Genomic DNA, 25,258 nt, shown 5'->3' with positions numbered 1-25,258 from the left:
AAGCCAGACAGACAAACAGCAGCGTCCCCTGTCTGATCTGACAGACAAGGGTCAGATTGTGACCGCTCTCAAACTTACCTCCTGCTTCCTCAGAGGCCTCTGTGGTTCTGACACAGCCTAGCACACCTCTGGGAGCTGATCTAAGGCACAGTATTGGTCATCACCCCACTGGACTACAGCCCAGTATCTCAGACCATTGTTCAGATGGGGAGAACACACTGACAGTAACCTTTAAGAAAGTCTTCTTCTGTGATGCTAACAGGTGGGGAGCGCTCATTGGAGGAGGTGGAGGAGGAGGAGGAGGAGCTGCTGTGGAGCTGGAAACAATCTTATTGGTTCTATAATGAAGACTCACGTCAAGAGGAAGGTTAGTTTAGCTGAGACTGGTTCAGACCAGTTATGAGCTCGCCTGTGATTTCACCCTCTAATTCTTGTTTTGTTTTGACAGAGGAGTCTGAAGATCGGCCTGAAGACGCAGGCTGACTGTCAACACAACTAAACCGGGCAGAAGGATCGCTCATGTCCTTCAGTTTCAGGATTCAGTGTTGGAGTGAGTGAGTCTCTGTTGACCTGATTTTAAGGGTAATTCTGGTATTTTTTAAACCTTATTTTTCTACAGCTACACAAATGCAAGAAGCCTGACAACAGAAGCTAGTCACAATAAGTGTAAGCTAGTGAACGACGCTTATCTTCACGTTGTAGTTACTTGAAACATTTAGCTTGGCGATTTCTGTCCACGCTAAGGAGTGAAGGCTCCGCCCCTTCCCACTTATTAAACCAATCCAAATTTAGTGGGTGTGTGTGTGAAGAGGAACAGCAGCCAGCTGGATAGATGAGTTCAATTACAAATACATCTCTACTGAAATGGTTAATATAGGAATTATTGTGACACAGCCAGTTAATGCAGCTAACTCTCATCCACTGCTTGTAGGCTAGGCTAGCTGTATAATGTGTGTGTGCACTGCAGTAGCTTTATATATAAAAGTGTTTTTTTTTCTTCATTTGGTGTTTTTAGATCAATAATTACATAATAATTACATAATCATTTTGGATAGTGGCTAATAGTAAGATCAAACTTTTGAGGTTAATATTTGGTTTTGTACGGGTCACAGCCTAAAACTTCAGCAGTAAGTATCGAATACATGCACTAAGCTGTGATGGTGTTTGATTTACAAGGACACAGGAGGAGGAGGAGGTGACTGAAGGATGTGACGACAGCAACCATCATGCCTGACGGAACCAAGAGGCCGAACAAAGGTGCTGCTCAGACAGACAACATGTGACGAGAGGCTGAGCCACTGGAACAAACATCGTGAAGTATGTTCAAAAGTGAGTCTGACAGTTTAATTTATGGACAGTTTGTTTGTGTTGTTTCTTAAAATTGTAATGTTCAAATTAGAAATAATATTTTACAACTCTGTGGTTGAATTAATTAATTTACCCATCTCCAGAATTTGTTTATAATAATTTAAATACATTCTTAAATATTATAAACACCCTGCTGCTGCTGAAGCTGCTTACTTTCATGTGTAATCAAGTTAAAACCTTTAATCATTACTACAGAACATCAAGCACTAATACAGTTCATCCAATGTCGACTGATGTAAACTGGTCATTTTCTCCGTGGAGACAGAGCATCAGTTTGTGTTAACATCCATCTTTTGTCGGGCTTCTTGCATCTGTGCGGCTCTTTTCTGCGACTGTACTTCTTCATTGTTTCTGGCCTGAATGATTGATGGGCGATCAATCTATAACTCAGTGAGGGAGGACACAGGGAATTTGGTTCTGCTTCTACAATCAATGTGGAGTCCTGACGTTGAGATGTGTGTCTGAATGAGTTGTGTAGTTGTTGTTGAAGTGTAAATATAGAGAAGAGAGCACAGAGGGCAGATCAGAGCTTCTCTTCGGGGGGCAGAGTCAGGCTGAAGGTGTGCTACAGATTTCTGCACTTTTGCAGTGACAGGTTGCATCGCTGTCAATCAGAACGATTGACGATTTTCTTTCCCTCAGCAGAGCTGCATGCTGCTGCTTCGCTCTGTGACGGAGGTTTAAATCCACCAATGAGATTATTGTTGCTCTCACTGCAGTTCAGCCTCCAGCACATGAAAACAAACCTCCACAACACTGTGTGTAAAACTCCTCTGGTGGTTTGCGTACACATAAATATTGTCCTTCCAAACACTGTGCAGTGTGTGTGTGTGTGTGTGCATTGATACTCGGCTCTATAGAATCTATGTTTAGCTGCCTGGAAAGGACCAAACTTTTGTCTTCAGGAGAGTGCAAAGACTAGAAACACCACAGAATGCCGTGACCTTCTTGCTGGAAGCCGGAGGAACTTCTTTAGTGGCGTATGTATGGAGGAAGGAAAGGTGTGTGTGTGCGTGTGGGAGGAGAGTGACAGGAGGTTGGTCGGACCATGCTGTGAATTGTGTGACTCCATTTCCCAGGGGGCTTTTGCAACAACAGCTCAAAAAGCCACTTTAGCCGCTTAGCCGATGGCATGGAGAGGGCGGAGCCGAGCTGGCCTGAGGTCACAGGAGCTGATTGGCTGGTTGGTGGAATCATGGTGGATGCAGGTGTTGGCTGATTGGATGACTCTGGTGCACAGGAGGATTGTGGGTAGATGGATATGTCAGAGAGCTTAAGCCCCGTCCCTTCTCGATTGTGATGCCAGTCGAAGGGAGGACAGTGATGTGTGAGAGTGGATCAAACCCTGTAATCCTTCAACCTTCTCTAACCCGACTACGTCAAAGCCCCTTTGAACGGAGCCAGGCTGCGCCATGTTGGATTTTAAACTTACCTCATAACAGTGCAGCTACTTGCATTTACAAAACAAATGTGTGACGGCTTTACTCCTTAAGACTAAAGAATGTTAATTTGCTTCAATGGTTTATTTTACCCATAACCATGTACAAATAAACAAAACCTTTACAGCTTTGTATGGTCACACATTTAGCATTCATTGGTCCATAAGCACTCCGCACGGCGACATGAAAACACTGGTATTAGACGCCGACTGATTTCGGAAGCGTCTCAACGTTGCACTGACGTCACAAATGTACCATCCATTCTAACAGTTTCATTGCAAATAAAAATAGTCACATGCAACGACTGAAAAAAATTACATTACCTCATGTCACATAGAAAGTAAGCGAAAAGTTCCATCATTTAGAAATAAGTACTCTTCAGAGATTTGTCTCTTTTTTCTTTTCTTTTTTTTTTTAAGTCCTAGACATTCTTTCAACAGCGTTGTTGGTCTCATTTGGGTTGTAAACATTAGTTACAGTGCCGAGCTCCGTTCAGCTGGCTGCGTATAGCATCTCTCAAGAGAATTGGTCAATCAATACTATCAATCAACTGATCGAGAGGAATTGGTCAGTAGTCAATCAGTCAAGGAAATACAAAGAATTTATCATAGGAGGACATGATCGTCTTTGGGCTCAGTTAGGGGCAACAGGACACCAGTGAGAGACTGGAGAACAGACTAAAACAGTAGATCTATATAAGACACCCTGAGAATCACAACTACGTCTCTTTCATCTGTCATCCCTTCTTCCTATCCTCCCTCTCTCTCTCTCCCTCTCTCTTCCTCTATCTCTTCTTCTATGGAGCAGATCATAGTCAGGTGGGCGTGGCCTCGTCAGTTGAGGAAGATGGCTGGTTGGTAGGTTGGTTGGTTTTGTTGTGGTGCGGAAGCCGGTTGCCATGCAACTGGCTCCTCTGTGGTTGGCATGGAGACAGGTTAAGGTGGATTCTGACCTGGTAAGGTAGTAATGCAGCACGTACAGTAGTATGAACAGTAGAATGTAATATGCAGCTCTGGGGAAAAAAAAATGGTTTTATTTTTTTTACCTGAATTTTGAAAATGGCTTCAGGTGCGCCTTGTTGCAGATTAAAGGGTCAGTTCGTCTAAAATTGGAACATATTTTGTCCGTCTCAGGGATTTCTGTCACCGTCCCCGCAGAAATGCGATTTTAGTTTTTTGTTGCACAACAACTACGTCTGCTTTCGACAGGAAAAATAGTCCCAATAAAACCCGTCCTCAGTGAAGTCAGAGGTTCACCCAGAGCAACAGGGACACAGTTTCCTTTAAAGAAAGGTTTCTGTCGATTAGTTTAAAATGCAAAATTTCATGGCTGTGAGCACCACCACAAACTTACTCCAGTCACCTCCGCAGCGTTGGTGCAGAAACGATTGAGACAGACTTCTCCAAACCTTTAATTTAGCCGGACTGACCCTTTAATCGACACCAGGCACACTTTTTTTTTTTTAAAGGAGAGTTTTGTCAAAGGTGAAAACACCAGAAACGAATTCTAATTCTACGTATTTATCCCCAGATCTGTCAGCATGTAACAGTAGATTGTGACAGTAGTATGTTACTGATGGAGAACATCACATGGGGCTGACGTGGTGTGCAGCAAAAAGGATGGCGCAGGGGAAGGCGGTAGTGGTGGACAGTGATTGGTTGATTTGGTTGGTCAGGTGACTGAAGGGGGTTATGGACAGTCGAGTTGAGTCAGATCACATGATGAGGGTTTGCAGCTATAACGTCAGGAGGTTCCATCAGGAAGTATGGAAGCCTGACAGGTTTTAGCTTTTGGTGGACACTGGACAGAACACCCACCCCGAACCCCGCCCTCACAGACCCAACACACACACACAGAGACAGACATGCACTCACACACCTGTCACACAGCCACACTTACACACACATTTTGCATAGACACACACATTGCACACACACACGTGTTCTCTCTCTCTCTCTCACACACACACACACACACGGTCCCACCCCCAGACTTGCGATGTGTTACTGTGATGATGCAGAGTGTGGTGGAAGGTGAAGAATAAGACAACGGAAGACAGGTGATGCTAAAATGAACATTTATAATGACTGCTGTTTGCTGTCGCAAAATAAGAATCCTTAAAAAAAGACCTCATATATATTAGCACTAGATTGCCCACTTCACTGGTAATCCACAAGTCAAGAAACACAACTCACTAGGTTTTTTTCTCTTTACAAACACAATGCTACAATTACATTAAATATTCAATAATCTTTAAGTCAGTTAATGAATGTTGTTAAAAGCAACCACTAAAATACTAAAAATAAAAACAAAACAATAATATTAATTCACCTTTTTCCAGTCGTTCCCTTTTTTTTCTTGTTGCGTTGTTATTTCTTAATAGTATAATAATAATAATAATAATAGTCTGAGAAATAAATAGCTCATGTGGTGTTCTCAGGGCGATGGGGCAGGCAGCATAAATCAAGAGTGGAGCTCAGAGCAATGCGATGAAATGGTGGCGTCTAATCTCACGTTAATACTTTCAACATGTCTCCGATGTAATAAGAGGCGAAATGTGGAGATATGAGTCTGGTTCTGCAGGCGGCAGGATGGCTGAGCGGCGCCCGCAGAGGCTCCAAAAACTATCCTTCTATGTAAACTAGGACTGTATTGCACAAAAGTTAGCAGCTCGTGTTGTCACCCAGAAGGAGGAGGAGCTTCGTTTGATTATTTTTTATTTATTTTTTTGTTGTTGTCTTCCTGGTTTTTCCAAGCTGGAGGAGCCAAGTCGAGCCGCTTAACCACGATGATATGTCTCTAACACGACCAAGCATTTTTTAATAACTATGGCTTGATGATAAAAAAGATACTAGTGCCACTAACAAGTCACTGTCAGGAAAACATCAACGAATGTACGAATAAAACAAGCCGATCCACTGAGAGAGGCTTGGACTACTTCTCAATGTTTGTATTATCATTTGATGAGCACAGATATCTAAAGCTAAGCCAACATGAAAGCTAAACAGCGAATACAGTAGGTTAATCAACACTAAGAACAACAGCACAGGTTAACACAGTAGAACTAGCATAGCCGATTATACAGGCAGACTTAACTATCGGATACGGAGGATGAGGATGATCGTCTGACCGCCTCCACCTTTCCTCTCTTTATGCTGCCGGCCCCTTTCTGCTCAACACTTCTCTCTTTACAGCTTGGCAAAAAAAAAAATCTGACAAAAATATTTACAATGAGAGAGAAAAAAATGAAATTGTGGAGAAACAGTTGTTTTAGTGTTTTATCCTTTTTTTGTTTGTCTGCATTTTTTTTCAGTTATTTTTTTTTTGTTCATTTTTTTTTTTTTGGATTTATGTCTCAGAGAACTGTCCCCAATGATGAGCAACAAACAAACAAACAAAAAAAATCCAATCATATCAGCTAGCATTGCACAGTCTCAGAGAGGTTTTTGGGGATGGAATGGAGAGTTATCGTCCAAACAGTTGGATGAACACAGAAGGGGCGGGGGTAAAGGGGAGGGGGGGGTAGGGAGGAGGAAGAGGAGGAGGAAGAAGGTCAATAAAGTTCATGAGGGTGTGAAAGTTCAAAAAGTTCAAGAAGACAGAGGATGGCTGCGCAGCTGACGGTGCGTAAACACTCCCCACACCACTGCACGGGGGGCGGTGCATGTGTCGGTGTGCGTGGTTTGGATGTTAAACAACAACAAAAAAAATCATCATTAGAAAATGGAGTTTTTGAATCTTTCCCCATTGAGAAAAATCAAATGGAGCGAGAGCGGGTTTACAGAGAGAGAGAGAGAGAGAGAAGGGTGGGTACAGAGAGAGAGAGAGGAGGTGAGGAGAGTGAAAGGTGCCCCCAACACTATGGCACACAATCAATGAAGTCCCACAGGCTGAAGAAATGACAGAATTAGGAAAGCAGCTGGCATGAGCGGCAGGGCTTGTTTTGTTTTAGGTAGGTTGAGAGGCAGGACAGTAGGTAGGTAGCCAACCTGCAGAAGGGTTAATCCTTGTCGGGTTTAGCTCTGTGGGGGGTGGTGAGGAGGAGGAGGAGGAGGAGAAGGAGGAGGAGGAGGAGGAGGAGGTGGTGGTGGTGGTGGTGGGGGGCAAGGTGCTGTTCAGTTGAGGCGTCATGAGCGACATCATGTTATGAGGGCGGAGCATGCTGGCTTCATGGGTGCTTCCAGGATGAATGTCCGACACACAAGAACAACTCAAAGAAACGCTTGGAATGGTTGTTGTTGTTGTCTTTTTTTTTTTTTTTTTTTAAAGTTTGTTTTCCTCTCTGTTCTATTTTGGCACTCGAGAGAAGAGACTCGCGGGAGGCGGAGGAGGAAAGCGTGGAGGAGGAGTGGGCAGTGAAAAGTGCAAAAAAGAGGGCATGGAGGAGTGTGTGTGTGTGTGTGTGTGTGTGGAGGGGTAAACAGGCTACACAGAAATGGCATTTTGTTAAAACTGGTTTGGGTTAGAGCATACAGTACAAATCATAAACCAGGAAAAAAACAGAGAAGAAGGAGGAACAGAAAAACAGTGATATGACAAATGCAGTCTACAGTTGCTGGTGTTTCAATGGGGCCCGAGTTCAGGAGGAGGGGAGGAAGAAGAAGAAGAGGGGTGAGAGTGGGGGTCCCATAATATGTCTGAAGAGGTGGGGGGTCAGTGGTGGGTGTGGGTGAGGGTGGGTTTGGTAGGAGGTAGGTGGAGTGGTGGCGGTGGCGGTGGCAGGGGGGGGGGGAGGGAGGGCAGATCTGATGTCAGAGAGCCACACACCCACTGAGAAGCGATGAGGTCACCGGAGTAAAGTTAGCATTCCTCTACACATCACAGTCAAATAAAACATGGTTAGCTGCTACGTCGCAACAAAGACACACCACGAGCACGGAGCTGGCCTAAAGCAGACAGGGGGAGAGAGAGAGAGAGAGAGAGAGAGAGGGGGAGGAGCATGCACGTCTAAATACAACGCAGGAGGAACACCTACAGTAAGGCTACACATCTACAGTAGTGTCGCACACGCACCCCCCCCCCACCTCAGCTCGGCCTGCCATGCACAGTAACAGCAGGAAGTTTAGTGCAAACTACAGGAGCAAGAAGGGGACGGGCCTCAGCCGTCATGGCCGCTCTGAAAACACTCTCTCTAGAGGAGACTTTGTCCAAAAAAAAAAAATGAAGCCAATAAAGCATCTAATTAACCTGAACTGAGAGAGAGAGAGAGAGAGAGAGAGAGAGAGAGAGAGGGGTGAGGGGGTGAGGATCAGGTTGACACTTTGAAAACACACTGGCAATGTTCAGTGCTGTGTTCTCCCATCAGATCAGAGCCTTGGATCGCATATTAAGGGAGCGAAAACACAATCTGTTCCAAATTCTGCAGGGAGACACACAAACTAGTGTGTGTGTGTGTAGATTTGTAGCTCTCTCTCTCTCTCTCTCTCTCTCTGTTTATGAATCTCCCACACACACACACACACACATAGTGGGCGGGGCCACAAATGCTCCACGTCATATTAGAGGTCAATATAAGGTGCATATCAACAACAAGACAAGCCGGAGCTCAGAGCGTGGGGGGTTAAAGAAAACAAACAAAGGACAGACAACAGAGTTAAACTGAGGGCTCCACACGGGGAGCGGCGGCGGGGGGGGGGCGGGGTTAGTCATGTTAAGTACAAAAACACACGCAAACACATGTAAGCCTCTACTGCACGCAGTGGTCAGAAGAGTGATATGGAGAGGTGAGTACATTCATGGACAATCCCAGTCTCTGTTTGTAATGTAATCCTGATTATGTTTTTAATCCAAGCTCGCTCAACAACAACAGGTAGTAAAATAGTCTTAGGTTTGTTCCGAGAGTTTTGTTCGTATCCCTCTCTGAGGAAGGTTTAGACGACTTAGAATACTCAAACGCTTTTTTGTTCCCCTGCAGCAGGCGGATCAAAATCAAAAAAGTAAACGCATGTAAAACAATCAGAATGCTCTACCCTTATCAGCATGCAAAGATTCATCTCGGAAAAATGAACGACACATACTGCCTAATTTTTTTTTTGTTGTTTTCGGTTCTTTTTTTTGTTTCTGCGATTTTTTTTTTTCTCCTTTTTCTTTGTTTTTTTTTTGTTGTCCACGCTTCACTTTGATATCATGCAATATTGACGTGCAAAAAAGATAACATCTATTTCCACAAAATACATTTTCATCGTAACTATAAAAGGCTGTAGTTAAGAATGCTATCTAGTCACATTTCTTTTCGTTTAGCATCATTATGCTAACCTATATATTGATTCTTCTAGCCCCAGAGTCATAGTGCTGTTGCATTCTGGGACGCGGAGCTCCCAGAGGACTGGCTAACACTTGGCTAACACACATGGCGGCGGTCCCTCCGCTTGTGGCAGGAACAGAGAGGGCTTAAACAAACTGCGATACTGAGGCGCTTTGTCCGTTAGTCTACTTAGAAACGACTCCCCCTCCTGTTTAATTATTATAAATACGGTTCATTTGGCACTTTTCACATTTTTTTTCTTAATATAAAAGTATGTCTCCTCTTACCTAATGTGGTTTAAATCAATACATGTACAACTTATTTTGGCACAGGTTTCACTTCTTCAGGTTAGAATTACACTATTATGAACTTATGGTCAGCTTATAACAGAGCGTGTGTTACACTGCCACCTGCCTCTCCAGCTGAAAGGACAGATTTCGATATGTTTTAACCTTGTACTTTTTTTTTGTTAAAGTTATTATTGAATAGCAGCATTGTCCACAAATTAAAAACTCATGTAAACCTATCCTACAGGTAAATCCAGAGAGCTCCTACTGCAGACAGAGGATAAGGGACAGGACGACACGACCACATGCCACTACATGTATTGCTTCCAGTACTTGTCACATTATTTTTTTTAAATCTCCCTAACATTAAGACAAATAAACAGATTGGCCGCCGTGTATATATATGTATATATATATATATATAAAATAAAATCAAAATAATCTAAGGTTTAAATGATGAGATGAGAAAGAACTGGCACCTACATCAGGAACTCTAGTGCAGATGTTCCACTGGAAACACGCTGTGCTGCAAGCGACAAGAGAGAAGAAAGGACGTTCTTCATCATCAATATTCATACAATCATAGAAAAGCAGCACGTTATTATTGTTTGCCATTTTAGCTGAATAAATATAAATCAGTCAGTAGTCTACCTGCTCAAAATGTGGCAGTAAGTCCAAAGGAAAAAGCAGCACAGCACCGTTCACCAGTGGAAAAAGACACCGCACCTTCCTGCAGTTCATAACATCCAGTCAAACCCTGCGCATGAGAAACCCTTCCCTCACTGTGTGTGTGTGTGTTTAATGTTCCAAATACAATGATCCAAACTACAGAGTAGTGCACTGCGCCCTGCCGGCTCACTTCCTGACTTTTCTTTTTTTTTTTGTCCCCCTGACGGTCGTCTGGATCTGTGGCGTTTGTCGGGGCAAGCAGCAGACATGCATTGATCGTAACACCAGACATATAGTCACCCATGGAGCGATGTGGTTGGAGGAGGAGGAGGAGGAGGAGGAGGAGAAGGGGGGTGTCGGGATGGGAGTGCGCTGGGAAAAAACTGAGGACGGGTGAGAGGGTGAGGAGAGTGTGGATATGGTGTTAGATGGGGAGTAAAGAAGCCTCCTTACCAAGCGGTGGAGATAAACCCTCACTGGCGCTCCAACAGAGAGTGACACGTTCACTAGCACAGTGCAGGATTTCGGGTCGGATTGGTTTCAAAAGAATTATCATTATCTTAAGAGGTGTTCCCTCCCCCTCACCTGTTCAGGTGAATAAATCAAATGCACCCCCTCCTCATTTTTTTTTTTTTGTGGCATTTTACATTCCTGTTTTTTTGGATGTGCAGTTCATACTGCGTATGAAAAAGACACAGCTGCTGATGGAGCATTGACTTTAGAATTTGTTCCAGTCTCTTTAATCTGCTACTGGACACCTAACACTCCCCCAACGTCCCGCCCTCTGAGTACAAAACACTTCAGCAACATTACACATAAGCAGAATCTAATTGATCTCAACTCGTGACCTCAATTGATTGATCCTCTTCATCGACCTAGTCTCTTTCTCCTCCTTTTAAAATTCCAGATATGACGTGCATTTCTGCTCAAGTTCTTCATATGCATTCTACATATATTTCATATATGTGTGATTTTTTTTTCCCTGCCATACAAAAAAAACCATCCAATCACGAAGCCATCTGCAGCACACATCCCTGACCTCATAGGTCCCTCACTTCACAGTGCATTAAGACAAAAAAAAAAATAATCAGTGTACTCCGATTGTTAAAAAACAAACAAAAACACGACACAAACAAACAAACAAACAAAAACAACAGCATCTTCAGCAGCCTCGAGGGTCTACAGCTGGCAGTAAACCTGTTGCCAAGGGAGACCCGCAGTCAGCCAGAGGCAGAGATGAGCTCAGCTCCCTGGACGTATGTTGAGAATCTTTCCTCTGCCCTTTTACCTCGACGGCAGAACTCAGCGAGGCCGTTTTATCTCCTGCACTGATACGCACGCTGCCCTAAAACAGCAAATCTACGAGCGAGGCTGGCAGAGTCAGCACTGGACCCCAGACTTAACGACGCCCCCCCCCCCTCTCCCTCTCCCTCTCGTCATGTTTCAGTGTTTCCTGTAACTCCATGTTTTGCATTTCTCAGTAGTATGGTTGTTAGTCCTAAGTGCTCTCGCTTGATCTAGTCTGTGGTTTGGATTAATCTAAAGGGTTTGGAAGACCACAGGCTGAGCAGCAGCAGCAGGTCAGCTAAATCATTCAGTTCAGTTTGTAACAACAGGGCGTTTTTTTACTACAGATATAAACAGCAGTGATACTTTGCAGCATGAGTTAGGATAGCCAAGCGTTAAACCGGGTTAATACAGCTGCACTGCAGCCTGTGGTGTGAGTGCTAATCTAGAAGTCTTACTGCAGTCTGCATCATAGATATGGTGAATTCCCTTTTCTAGCACCAAATATGGCATCATTATGTTGTGTATTTAGTGTGTGTGTGCGTTCCCTGTTCTGCTTTTTGACTGGATATATAACTGTAACGATCTTAATGCCTGGGGCGGCTTTCTCACTGGACTTAAATAAGACATATATTACACTATGTGACATTACTATTCATCTTAAATTAAAAACCAAAGATTCAAATCAAAAATAGTCTCATTTACATTCATGTCAACCTGAATTCACAGATTAAAAAAAAACAAAAAAAAAACAAAAACAACTGAGCTTTAAATGGGTGAACTCATTAATAAATAATGACGATGGTGATGACTCCTATAGTAATAATCATGACAGTATCATTAATAGAATTATCACAGCAGACTGCAAAAATAGATCCTGTGTGTGTTTGCCGCAGCTTGCACAGTATCACTCTCGTCGTTTCTAGGTCTCGCACTACGTGAGGTCATCAGCGTGCGCCTCGGCATTCTATCTCAAACACTAGAGCCGCATTGTCGGGGGGGCGCTACGTGCTGTAGCACCCCCGCGGTGCTGCACTGCTTGTGGGGATGCATCACAGGGTATAACATGGGTGTGTGTGTGTGTGTGTGTGTGTGTGTGTGTGTGCGAATGAAGAAACGCCCGGCCGATTCTCCCTCCATGCACCATCATGCAACATCGCTCCTCGATTTCACCCCCACACTCCCCCCCCCCCCACCCCCAACCCCAAAAAAGACGGGGAGGAGGAGGAGGAGGAGGGAGGTGACAGCATCCGCAGGGGAGGGAGGAGAAGGTGGTGTGAGGAGTCGAGGACGTTTCTTCTCGCGCACACACAGGTTTGCAGTCTTGCTCATTATAAAACCCTTGTAAAAAGGGGGGAGGGGCTTTGGGGCAAGTAGTGAGAGGGGCATTTTTGGGGGGGAGGTGGGGCGAGGGGGGGGGGCTTTGGGGCAAATCTCCTATAAGAAAAACAAAAACCCTACTGGAGGGTGACGGTGTGGGCTGCAGGGGGGGAGGGAGGGAGGGAGCAGGGCTGCTTCGATGAGGGAGGGCGGTGGAGGGTTGGTTGTACCCTGTAAAACGTCAACCCCCCCCCCCCTCTCCACCGTGCCCATCATACCCTTCCCCTTCCTCCCCCCCCCCCCCCACTTCCTGTATGGCCTCCCAGGCAGTCGGCCTGTCTACATGGCATTCAGCTCTGTCCACACAATTACACAAACAAACAGACAGCTTAATTTACTAAACAAAACCAAACAAAAAACAATGAAACAAAACAATAAAAAATCCCGAAAGGTCAAGACGTTAAGTAATAAAACCTTATTTACATTTTACACATTTTTTTCTTGGTTTTTCAGCGTAATAACTCGCTCCTCTCCCTCCTCGTCTTCTCAGCACATTTTTGCTTTGCGTCAAATTTTTTTTTTTTTTAATAGAGAATACTGAAAACACGCAGAAGAAAACGGCGCAAACGATTCCTTCCGACATTCTTGCTCTCCTCTCCTTTTTTCCGTTCTCTCTTTTTTTTTTTAAACTCCTCCCCCAAGCCCCCACTCTTTTTCTTTTTCCTCTTTTCCTCCTCGTTTCTTATTGGCTGTCAGGTTTAGCCCACCTTCTGTGGGTTGGTGGCACGTACCCCCTGCTCGTAGGTGATTCGCTGGCTGATCAGGTACTGTGCAGCCTGCGTGGCGGCCTGGGAACCCGTGATGGTCACCTTCCTGTTCCGAGTTCCGGGGATGAACTCGCCCTTCTTGGAGATCTGGATCCTGGCGCCGGTCAACTCCTGGTACTCCACTAGCGTCTTCCCTCCTTTTCCCAAGATGGCTCCCACAAGGTTTTCTGGCACAGCGATCTCGACCACTTCCTTTGCTCCTTCTGCTAGCTTCTCTGTGGCCAATAGAGATGACGCCACCAGTGGTGATGCGGCGCTTAAGTAACCGTTGGTGGCCCCTGTGGCTGCAGCTAGGGATCCCAGAGAGAAGCCTCCGAGACTGGCTGCAGGGTGAGCTGCGCTGGTGGATGCATCGCTGGCGTAGGATGCTAACAAATTAGCTGCGGCGGCTGCTGCAGGGTTGGCGTTAGCTGCTACTGCGGCTAAGACTCCTGAGGCGGCAGCAGGGTTCAGCCCCAGGCCCAGAGAGTTGGTGTTGTAGCCGTAGCTGGCCAGAGTGTTGAGGGCGGAGGTGATGGCGAGCAGGTCGTTGCCTGAGAGGCTGGACATGGTGGTTGGGAAGGCTCCAACCCCAGCCAGGCCAGCCTGGCCGAGCAGAGACGAAGCCGTAGCTGCTGCGGCGGCTGCCGCGGCCGGCATCACCTCGGTGGAGTTGGCGTACGGAGAGCCGGTGGGGTTGGAGTTGGCCACGGGCCCTGTGACATTGGAGTAGGAGATGTTGAGGCAGGAGGAGCTCTGTGGGTCCTCCTGGATCTTCTGGACGATGATCTCCACTGCTTTCCTGTTCTGCTCGGGCTCGCCGCTGATGGTGACCACGCGCTCCTGCAGGTTGATGCCCTCTGGCTTTTGGGATAGCTGCACCCACGCACCGGACTGTTCCATCACTGCCTTGACTGTGGCTCCGCCTTTACCGATGATCAGCCCCGCCGTGCTGTTGGGGACGATCAGCTTGGCCTGGAAGAAGAACAGAAGAAACGGGTTCATACTCAGACAGATGTTTCAAAGTGCATCAGCCCTGACAGTCTGTGTTCCTTTGTGTTTGGCTAATTAACAAGCAGACGAAGTGAACATGGACAAAGTCACACCTAAACTACACGATAAAGACCACTCTTGATATCAAAACACAGAAACTGAAGCAGCATCATTCAGACCGGTGCTTCAGAGCAGTTTGACAGATCCTGTGTTTTGAAGGTGTCCTAGAGAAGGAGAGACACACACTGAGACTGAACCCTGTCTGAATACAGAGTGTCTGTTAAAAGAGTCTAATGATGTCTTGAAGGAGAAAAACACAGACATTCAACAATATAGATGCAAGTGTGTTTTTTCTTTCTATTGTGTTGCAGAGAAAGAAGAGCAAAGAAAAAAGGAGACGAGGTAAAGAGAGGTAGAGAGAGGTAAACAGAGTGGGAGGGAGGGAGGGAGAGAGAGAGAGAGGAATTCAAAAGAGGCTACTTGTGTGAAAAAAAATAACATTGACTCCCAGGGGTCAGCGTTGCCGTGGAAACACAGCTACAGCATTTAAAGGGTAGTGAAAGGGAGTGACACACACACACACACACACTGCAGTACATTTCATTTGTACATAGAGATGATGTATTGTTACTCTGCCGCTCATCAGACAGAACATCAGTGAACGAACATGAGGCACTTTATTACAGCTATCGGAGTATTGATCCATGGTACACTCCTAATCTACAGGAGGCCATTAAACCAAAGAGACTCTAATGTAACTATGGTGCAACTAATGATGCTTTTTATTATTAGGCTCATTGATTCATCTCTCCATTTTTATATTAAATATATTTGATATTTAGTCTGTAAAATGTTTCCTTCATGTTGTTTGAGGATAATTCTGATGGGCAGGACAGGAACACAGCGCACTCAGGCTGCTTCTTTTAGTGCAGGACTAAACAACAACATGGAATATCTGTAATTCTAGGAGGCATGTGCTGTTTGTTTACATTCACATATTTACATATTAATGATGAAAACTTTTTCAAATGTCAAATCAGCCTGATAGACTGCAGATTTTGTCCTGAAACAACCAAACCAGACTGCCTCCAGTTTGACATTCTGCCTGACTGAGGCAGCTCCATGCGAAGTGTTGGCTGTTTGCTGGGCTGACGTAGGCGGTGAGTGATGCATCGCACTCTGCTGCAGCACTGACCTCCGTTTGCTGAATGGAAGCAGACGGAGGGAAGGTGTGAGGCTCTGTTAGCATTCAACAACAACAACACAAAAGCCCTCTGCTGCAACTTGTTGCTACAAAACATGTTACTTTGCTCGGCAATGTAAACAACAAAACAAAGACACATGCGGCACATGCTGCGGACGTCTGCTAGCAGATAAATGAGGGTGTGTTTACGAGCGTCCTGCTCTCTCCTCTTAGCACTGAGCTCTTTCTTTGCTGAGAAATGAAGAGGGGAAAGAGAGAGTCGGCCTTGATGAATAAGGGAGGACTAAAATGAAAAAAAGACAGAGGATGGAGGGGGTGAGCGCTTCAACAAACTGGGATAAAAGATTTTCGTTTTCTTCAAAAAAGAAAAGGATCAATTAGGAGCTACTCCAAGTATTTGCGCGTCTCAGCTGCCTCTTCACTGTTTGCTGCAGTTTTAGACAGCCTGCAAACAGAGGTTCGCTGCCACGCCACGTCGCATGGCTCATCCTCTGCACTGCAGCTCTCCGTGAGGCGGGAGATGAATTTACATAGAAATAGAAAATTAGTAAGAGGCATGCAAGGAGGGAGCCGATAACCAGAGGGAACTCAACTCTGCAGACAGCGTCACATTTGCAGGCTGAACATCAGAGAATTATCTTCCCCCTGAGAGTGTTTGTTTGCGAGGCGTCTCTGTCTCTCTCTGTGGGATTAACAGGTGTGATTCTCTTGGTTCAGCTTTGCTCTCACCGTGAATGGAAGTTTGTGGTCCGTTTCTATTGATCAGCGAGTTGTTACTGTGAGGCACATACGCAGCCAGCCTCCTTCAACATGCCTGTTTAAGCCCTGCTGCTGTCAGAGGCTCTGCTACAATCTGCTGTCCTGTGTAGATTAATGAGAGGAGCAAAGTGCTAACAGAGTGTGAACGCTGCAGAGGCTGAGCCTGTGTTCTGTCCCAGCTTTGGGGATTTTCTACAAACCGACTTCACTACTGAAGGAGGCAGAGGATGTGGTGACTAATCACCAATCACCAAACTCCCTCTGATTAACATTACTCGACCAATATGATTAAAAATATAATTATAATGTACATTATTCCAGCTTTAACATAAATGATTCTACAGCTGTGCTGAATGCGGCATGCTGGGGAAGATTTTGCAGAACAGACTGTTGCTATGGACACAGTTTAAACCCAACCTGCTAAAGAAGCCCAGTAGTAGATGCAGCTGTTCAATACAGGTGGGATAATGTGGAGCATTCTGACTCTAACCCCTGCAGAAGGGGTTAAATCCTCTGTAACAACCACATCATACTTCCCTCATAGTTTCACCTGAGGATGATGCTGTAAATTGGAGATGAAGAATAAAAGGTAACTAACTGCACTGTTGATCTCTGTCAGCCACAGGAAAAAAGCACATTTTTAACAAATGCTGCCATCCAGCAAACAAACCCTGTGTGTTGTTTTGTTGCACATTTCTGAAGTTATTATGATCTGCATCAGATTAACCACTAGCCAAAAAAAACACAAGATTAATTCAGACGTCTAATTTTCAGCAGAACGCGTTCCGTCCTGCTTTGTGGACGGTTGTTTTGCCGTGCAGGGATGAGCGGGGCGGTGGTGAAAATAAATAAGTGACAAGCAGCGGGAGAGCTGCTGAAGGAGCTGAAAAGATTTTACCCATGAACCCTTTCATCCTCTGCACCGAAACATTCACACACACACACACACGCTCGGAGTGTTGGTGTAGAGGTGGGAGGATAAACAGTGGCGTATAGAGATGTCTGAATCCCTCCTGGTGCTAATGATCACATCTACCATCTTTATATCCAACTGATTCTCTGCTAATGAGGTTCTCCACTCGCCTCCGCTCCTCCTCCGCCCGCTCCTCACGTTTTTTGTCTCACCATATTGCCGTTTTTCTTTCCCTTCCATCTCATTTTCACAGACTTATGGATGTTTTACATCCGCCATCGCATGTACAGGCTTTTTTTCTTTTTTTAAATGTCTCTCTTCATCTGCTGCCTCATAATGTTTTGCTGCAATCTTTGTTCGTTTCTTTCTCTGTTCAAGCGAACCTCTTCTTCCAAGGTCAAACACACACACTCCCACACACAAATTCATATGAAATCATCAGCTTCACCCTGGTTTTATTCACTTCAATTCGCTCTAATGGCCGACTCAGCCAGGCAGCCTCCTACCTTCCCACAATCCTGTGCTCCCAGCACCTTTCTGCAGAGCTGCCACAAAGAAGATTATGTGACAGTTGGCAGCGTGCAGGCAATCTCTCCTACAGTGACAACTCTTTCATGTTTTTCCTCCTCTCGGCTGCTTGGGTTTAAGGCTTTTTGTTAAGTTTTCCACACTTTCTCATCCCTATAGTGTCTCCATTTAAAGAGTTTTATATCTGCTGGGAGAAAGTTCTCTCCACGGAAGAGAGGCAGCTTTGGCTTCCATCCAGCTGCTGACTTGAACGTCCTGTTGATGCAGCTGCTGGACCGAGGTCAAAGGTCAAAGCCAATCTCCTGTTCATGAATACACTCAGGCAAATGGTGTGAAGGAGCAGGGATGGGAAGTGTTGACTTCAGCATGGATGCAGGCTTAGCAGATAAGTCCTAATCAATGTCAGCAGCAGAGAGAGCTGATTGGATTCAGGGACGACTTGGAACAAGTTCAGAGTTTCACTGCAGGAGGCTCATGGAGGACAAAAAGTGTCAGACTGCTGTGATCACACCTTGTAGCAAAAGTGTTTACATATCAGCCGTTTTGAGACAGACACGACTATTTTTGTGCTCATTTTGTGAGGAAGAAGCATTTCAGAATCTATATCCAATTCCAATCTAAAATGTATGACGTTTCATTAAAATCAGCTGGCGGTAAAAATTCATCTGTGGATGGAAAAACTGTTGGCAGCACCTTGTAAGGTTTAAAACACACACTATTATTACAATATTTGCAAAGAATAATATTCAAAGAACGATTTATATTGTTTTGTCTTTCCTTCTGAACTGAAACAAAGACACTGCAGTCCACTCTGCTTTAATTATTCTGCTGTTTCCATGGAGGTGGAGGTGACTAAAATGATGTAAACTTCAACTGTTTGAAGGGTTAACCAGTCAGATCTTGACATAAAGTTCTTCAATATATTGTGGTAACTGTTGTCACTAGCATCTATGAGAGAGCGTAACATCTGTTAGCATGATGCTAACAGACAGCGTCTCCCATCTAGAAAGTCGTCCCTGAGACAATAAACCTTCTGCAGCCTGACTCTGAGCACGAGGACAAAGGACCCTGGTCTCTGAAGTCGTCCTGATGTTGTCCCAGTTTTCAACCAGCCTCCTCTGTCCAACATGTCAGGCCATTGTGTGTATATGTATAGCCAGTGAGGGAGTAAATCCCAGACACACGCCGACACACACTGCATGTTACGGTTGTTTGTCAGAGTTTGACCTTGACATGCAGACATATTAACACACAGCTTCCAGCAGGCTGCTGCTCATGGCCTCATTCCCTCCTCTGGTGTGTGTGTTCTAATTTTATAAAATACTAAATCTGCAAAAAATGGTGCTTTTGCATCATCACAACCAGAGCGGCAATCTAAATGACGTGAAAATCTACACAACACATCCACATATATCCAAATGTGTGCATGCGGATCTGAGCGTATTCATCCTTTATTTTTACACGCTGGCTATTTCCGGCGTGTTCCATACTAAAATGAATGGTCAATAGTCAGGTTTAGAGGTGTCATGGTGGTAATGATGAGCCGTCTTCTCTTTGTGTCACATTCCATTCAGGTCACAAGGCTGTTCATCACTGCGTGTTTACACCACAACACAAAAAACCGGCATGGATCCACACGCAGACACACACACACAGACTCACAAGCAAAACCTATCAAAAGCACATGCATGTTGCCTGAAATGAGTGGATGACAGCGGGACAACTGTTGAGGCTGCTGGAGTTTGAACTTTGAAGTCTTAAGCAGGGACTTTAGCTTAATCTGCCTCCTACTGATCCACCGGCTTAGTTGCCTTGCTCTCTCTCTCTCTCTCTCCTACTCTACCTCTACCTCGCTCGCTCTCTGTCACTCCCTCATCCCTCTTTTTTTTTTTCCATCACTCTTGCCTTCCATCTTTCCTTCCATTCCCTGGCTCGTCCAGGAGCACAGAAACCCCCGTGCAGGTTAAAAATATCAAAATGACAGAAGAGTCATGCTACAATGACTGAAGAGGAGGGAACACGGTGTTAACTAGGATGCACACACACACGTATACAGTGTCTGTGCGCTGTGACTTTTTGGGGGCTCTCTGACTCCATGATGAGGACCCTGTGGCATTTTGTTCCTACTCTGCAAACAATACACATGAACATAAACTATAATGTACACACACATGGAAAGAGTTAGAGCTGGCTTTACACTGCAGTTTAAGTGATTCCCCTCCTATGAGAGCATTAAACTTGCCGTGCTGAGCATGAGCACATAGATCCCGTGTATCATTTTACTGTACGTTATTACCTCTAAGAAAATCAGGCAGCTTTTAGGTCAGATAAGATCGTGAATCACTTTTTTATTCCTTTAACTTCCTCTGGCTCCATCGTTACATCTTATATAACCAAATATTTCCAGTTAGCGTTGAATGTACAGTAACCTTCGTTTCCTGTACAGTAAATGAGTGACATGACAAGACGGATTTAGGTGGACTGTTTGAGCAGCAGGAGAATTATTCCAGGTTGTCACCAGGTCTGTTGAATAATTTTGCACCCAGCAGGTGTGAAGTTGTGGTTGTAGAGTCACAGGAAAACTCATAACAGCTATGTGAGATGCCGCATATTTGTGGTGCAGGGCTCATGACTCTGGCAACCTCAAACTTCAAGCAGTGAAAGTTGTGAAAGGCGGTCCAGGACTTTTAATGGACCTAATCCTGTATCAGTCGATCCTCCCTAAAGGTCCAAAACACAGCAACCAATGTCAACCAGAACCAGTGTCAGTGTCCTCCGTTCTTGCCCTTCAATAACTGATCCATTACAGGATCATATGCACCAGAGCTCCTGCCTCCACACCCCTGACCTCTCTGATCATCTAACCTAGGACTGAAGACGATCACACATTTACTGTTCTGGCTCCCGCTCTCTGCAACAAGCTTCCCCCGGTCACTCAGACCTGCTGATTCTGTGGATTTTTTTTCTCCCTAGGCCAGCATTCTCCTAAAAACCTGATCTGTGCCAGGTCTCCTTTTTCATTCATTCACTCATCTTATTGTGACTATGAATATTACTTTAATTTCTCCATGTGAAGCACTTTGTAACTCTGTGTTTGCTGTACTAATAAAGCTCTCTGTGTACACGAACAGGCCACAACATCACACTAAAGTCCCTAACAAAACAATAACAGCTATTTATTTAAACACTGAAATATCCTGCTGGAGCAATACTCTCGTAATGTGTGTCAAAGTAAAAGGATAAAAAGACTGCAGTGTACCAAATGCTGCAGTGAGTCAGAGATAATGTAAAAAAACAAATTAAAATGTCATGAGCAGGAAGTGATGGAGGTCAACACCACTAAAAGACCTCCACCTAAGCAGCTGAAACTTCTCTCCTGCGGCAGAAATTTATTTCATAGCTGCCACATTTTTTTCAAAATCCAACACACACACACACACACACACACACATATGAAAGGCAAGGATAACAGGAAGTGAAAGAAATGACATCACATCTGAGCTTCATTTTGTGTGTGTGTGGGAGGCGTTCATGTGTGTGGAGTGCAGTAAAATATGAATTATGGCAGAGATAATGTAATGCAGACACTCAATCATGCCTGTTTGCTGCAGATAAGACTCAGACTGAGAGCGAGTGTGTGTGTGTTATTCTGCTGACTCAGAAACTGCAAATCAGAAGGCCGACAGGGAGAAAAAATTGGATAAAATGTTACGCAAGAAGGAAATAAAGCAGGATGCTGTGAAGCTTTGATCGCAAGTCAACAGATGTGCCATCAGTGCACGTGACTGTTGCTGTCAATCGTGCACATTTGGTCTTATCTATAGTTTTTTTTAAATAGTAAGAAATATTATTATCAGTCTTCGTTCATTCATCAATCAGCGAAACCAACACAGCTCTGATCCTGACTCATTTTCTGGCAGAAGCTGAGCTCTGAGTCTTACACTCCACCTCTTCATCATCTGACACACAGTGAGCCAGACTCCACTCCGTTTTCCTCACATTTATGGTCAACTTCCTGCGAAAGGCAGCAATAACAGGAAGTAGGAAACAGGTGTCCATGCAGGAGGTGAAAGGTCGCAGGAAACGGCATCAAGAAGGGAAACGCCCACGCTGAAGCTTTTCAGTGCTGCCATCAGTGCGACCTGCTGCAGCAGGTTTGGGTCTGGTTAAAGGCCAGCGTGGAACAAAAATAGAACAACACCACAACAAAACCACAGGCCATTTACAGCTGATCTCACAGGGGACGCAGCCTACTCCCATAATGCACTGAGAGGGTGCATTTACAGTCAATATGAATACAGTACTGACGCAGTAAGTAGGTGGTTTTTCACTACTTTACACGTAAATACAGTACGGGAGGCTCTCTGAGTGCTTTGGCTTTTACTGTCTGTAACACCCAGGGAGGTTTATGGATGAAGAGTCCCTCAGAAAACCTCAGAATAACTTATGAGACGAGCCGCTGCCTGGTGACCTAATACCTCATCATTCACAGGATGATGTTGACAGACGCAGAAAGAATATTAACATTTGTCCAAAATGAGCAAATGTATAAAATATGTAGAATTTAACTGCACAGCTGCTGCTAATTTTTAGTTTTGTTTGTTATGTTCTGGTAAACATGATGACAGAATGTGAAAAAGAATGTATGCATCATTCATCATCAGGGTCGTCGTGGCAACGAGGGGCACAGAGACCTCAAGTTTCACCAACTACTCCTGGGAAATCTTTAATCAATTCTATTCCAACTCCACCTTCATCCTCTCCTGAATGTCCGAACTTCTCAGCTAATGATCCGGGTGAACCCTGCAGAGATGACTACGTCCTCATATAAAACTTCTCTCCCTGCGTCTGCCTATAAACTGCTGTAAACACTGCAAAATTCATTTACAACGAAAAGCTGTGAGTGTAAAAGCTGCTGAAACGTCACCTTTTACAGTGAGATGATGTGACTTTCTGCTGAAAAGCGGATGCTGGGTTGACATGGCAACAACTGGACTATGATCATCAATTTCAAGACTCTGCTGAAACATTTGGATGTGTTCAATTTGAGTTACATGTACATGTCTTAAAGGGTTTAACAATAAAGTGAAGAGCCAAACAATGAGGAAAACAGTCGAAGGTCCAAAAAGATCTGTCTGAACACACTAAATAAGGCTTTAAAATAAAGTTATATTTTCTCACTTTAAGCCTGAACGTCAGCTTTAATGACAGATATGATACCATCTGTTCCATCTGTGAAACTTTTTTCGAGACCAGGTTAAAGTAGTTCTTTTGTTTGTTTACAATCTGCGCATCAATATGCATGAGTCATTTTTTCGAGAGCACTTGCTCTTCACAAACGATGAGCATTAAAATTCAGACCTGCTGTAACATTAGAGGGTGCCGCGGTGCGAACAGGGGCCTGATGATGTTTTACAAGAGCGTACACAAAGGCAAACACCAAATAATAAAAGTAATAAAACCCTTCAATAAATTCTCCTCGTCCACATGTCATGTCAGCGCTCATTAGAGCCCGCGAAAGAATCCCTCCAGCTCATAAATCACGGTGGTTGCCGCTCTCTTGCCGCTCTCTTGTCCTGGCCTTGAAGCGTGGCACGTCGTCTGTCGGTGTCGTCGCTGCTCTGTTTTTCTTTCTATCAGCAGCTGCTTCTTGCAGTGAAGCTCTCCGTCACTTTGCAGCTGTCGGCTAACGAGAGTTCAGATCAGCTTCCAGCTTTCAGTCACCCACTCAGCCAGCTAGACTCTTGTTTCTGGCTCTGCCCTCTCTCTCTCTCTGCCTCGCTCCATCTATCTTCATCTCATCTTTCTGTACCTGCCTCTATTGTTCCAACATTCTGCTCTTGTTTCTTTGCACCACAAACATCCTTCAGACACCTCCTCTCTCTCTCTCTCTCTCTCTCTCTGTGCTCCCATATTTCCCCCTCTCTCACCCCCACCTCTGCGTCATGATAAATGCCATCACCACATGCTGCAACAGCCGCGCTCTTGACAAGAAGAAGACGACATTTTATCCACAACTAAAATACTACGCTACACCTCGGACGCCGATTCATCTGTCAGGGGCGCACATGTGTATGAGGGTCTCTGTGTTTCTGTACGAGCAGCATTCATTGGATCAAAGTAAATGGTTGGTTTGGGCTCTTTGAAGACTTCTTGGCTTACTAACAGTGAATTTATTTAAGAGTGTGTTTGATTTTATCGATGGCTGGATTCAATATTATTTGGTTAACTATCAAAACATTATTTTTTTTGGATTAAATATAAAACTTAGAAAACATATAAGAGCAAAATAAGCTATTAAATCTGTTTATTTCATGACTTGATGATGAATTTCATAGGTTCAGAATCCAGCAGGTTGTTTGAGTGTGGGGCTTCTTTCTGTGTGTGTGTGTGTGTGTATCTGTGTGTCGTCAAATGCTGCACAAACCCATTTAGTTGCCTCTCTGACGTGGTATAAATAGCCTGAAGAGCAACAGGGGGATTCGCCCTCTATTATAAGTGTCTAAATATCAGCTGCTATTAGCCTGCCTGTCTCCCCACGGCTGCTTAAATCATCCAAAACAGCATTACTCAGCTGTCAGTCAGCCTAATGCTTACAATGCAGACAATGCAAACTGAATCACACACACACCAAAAAAAAAAACTATAAATAAATAAATATATATATAGTTTATCTTAGAAAACCTGAAGCAGCCTAAATTCAAATCTGTACAAAAAGATGAGAAATTATCATTTGCACCTTACAAATCATGCACTGCATGTATTGTACATTTTTAGCTCTGAACAGTACCTTGTGGTTGCCTGGCAACAGCAGCAAGGATTTAGCGAGGGGGGGGAAGTGACCTCTGCAGAGGAGTGATATCAAACCATAATCTGTAAATAAAATGTGGACGAACCCTTTGGAAGGCTCCGACCGTCGACACGTTGGCAGTGGGAGTGCGCCTAAATTCCTGGCTAATCCAAAGACAGGCAAAGATGCATGAGCTTCATTCATATATCTCAGCCCGGCAGGGTGCAGCTTGTATCAAACGTGTCACTAAACTGCAGCAACGACTACACTTCTGGTCTAAGAGGCGACCTCCACAGCCAAGAAATGAAAGTGCCAAAAAGTGCAGCACACAATGACCTAACATTATGTATAGTTAAAGGACGAGGGCTGGAGCTCTTCAATCAAGGCTTCGTCCATCTTTATTTCTAATCTAAGGCCAGGCCTCGTCACTACATGTCAGCAATGACTTCACTGATGATGAGATTAGACTGCATTTATGATCAGTTAACAAGACACACACACAGTCAGGGATGGCAGGGCCTCCTCATCTTCATCCTCTGATGACAAACTCCACATCAAACAGACCCTATCAGACACTCAGCTACCCACAAATACATGAATTATAGCAGTAATCTCCGGGGTAGGCTTTACCTTTCCACCCATACCTGCAAA

The 25,258-nt window shown here is 44.6% G+C and overlaps 1 protein-coding gene and 1 long non-coding RNA gene across 3 annotated transcripts in view; one reads left to right on the top strand and one right to left on the bottom strand.

Annotated features, from left to right (window-relative positions):
- Positions 1–315: 315 nt before the first annotated feature.
- Positions 316–22,617, top strand: LOC114444332 (uncharacterized). Its single transcript, XR_003671547.1, has 4 exons — positions 316–367; positions 449–550; positions 1,177–1,329; positions 22,482–22,617. It is a non-coding gene; the product is annotated as an uncharacterized LOC114444332 (long non-coding RNA).
- Positions 4,868–25,258, bottom strand: part of nova2 (NOVA alternative splicing regulator 2) — a 65,774-nt gene continuing 45,383 nt past the window's right edge. For both annotated transcript variants that reach the window (XM_028418794.1, XM_028418795.1), the window contains one exon: positions 4,868–14,395. In XM_028418794.1, the coding sequence (XP_028274595.1) occupies positions 13,373–14,395 (1,023 nt within the window). In that variant the 3' untranslated portion in view covers positions 4,868–13,372. The remainder of the gene's footprint in view (positions 14,396–25,258) is intronic.

The sequence above is a fragment of the Parambassis ranga genome, chromosome 13 (genome assembly GCF_900634625.1).
Source record: "Parambassis ranga chromosome 13, fParRan2.1, whole genome shotgun sequence".
NCBI classification, from domain to species: Eukaryota; Metazoa; Chordata; class Actinopteri; family Ambassidae; genus Parambassis; species Parambassis ranga.
This window is presented reverse-complemented; position numbering and strand designations above follow the sequence as displayed.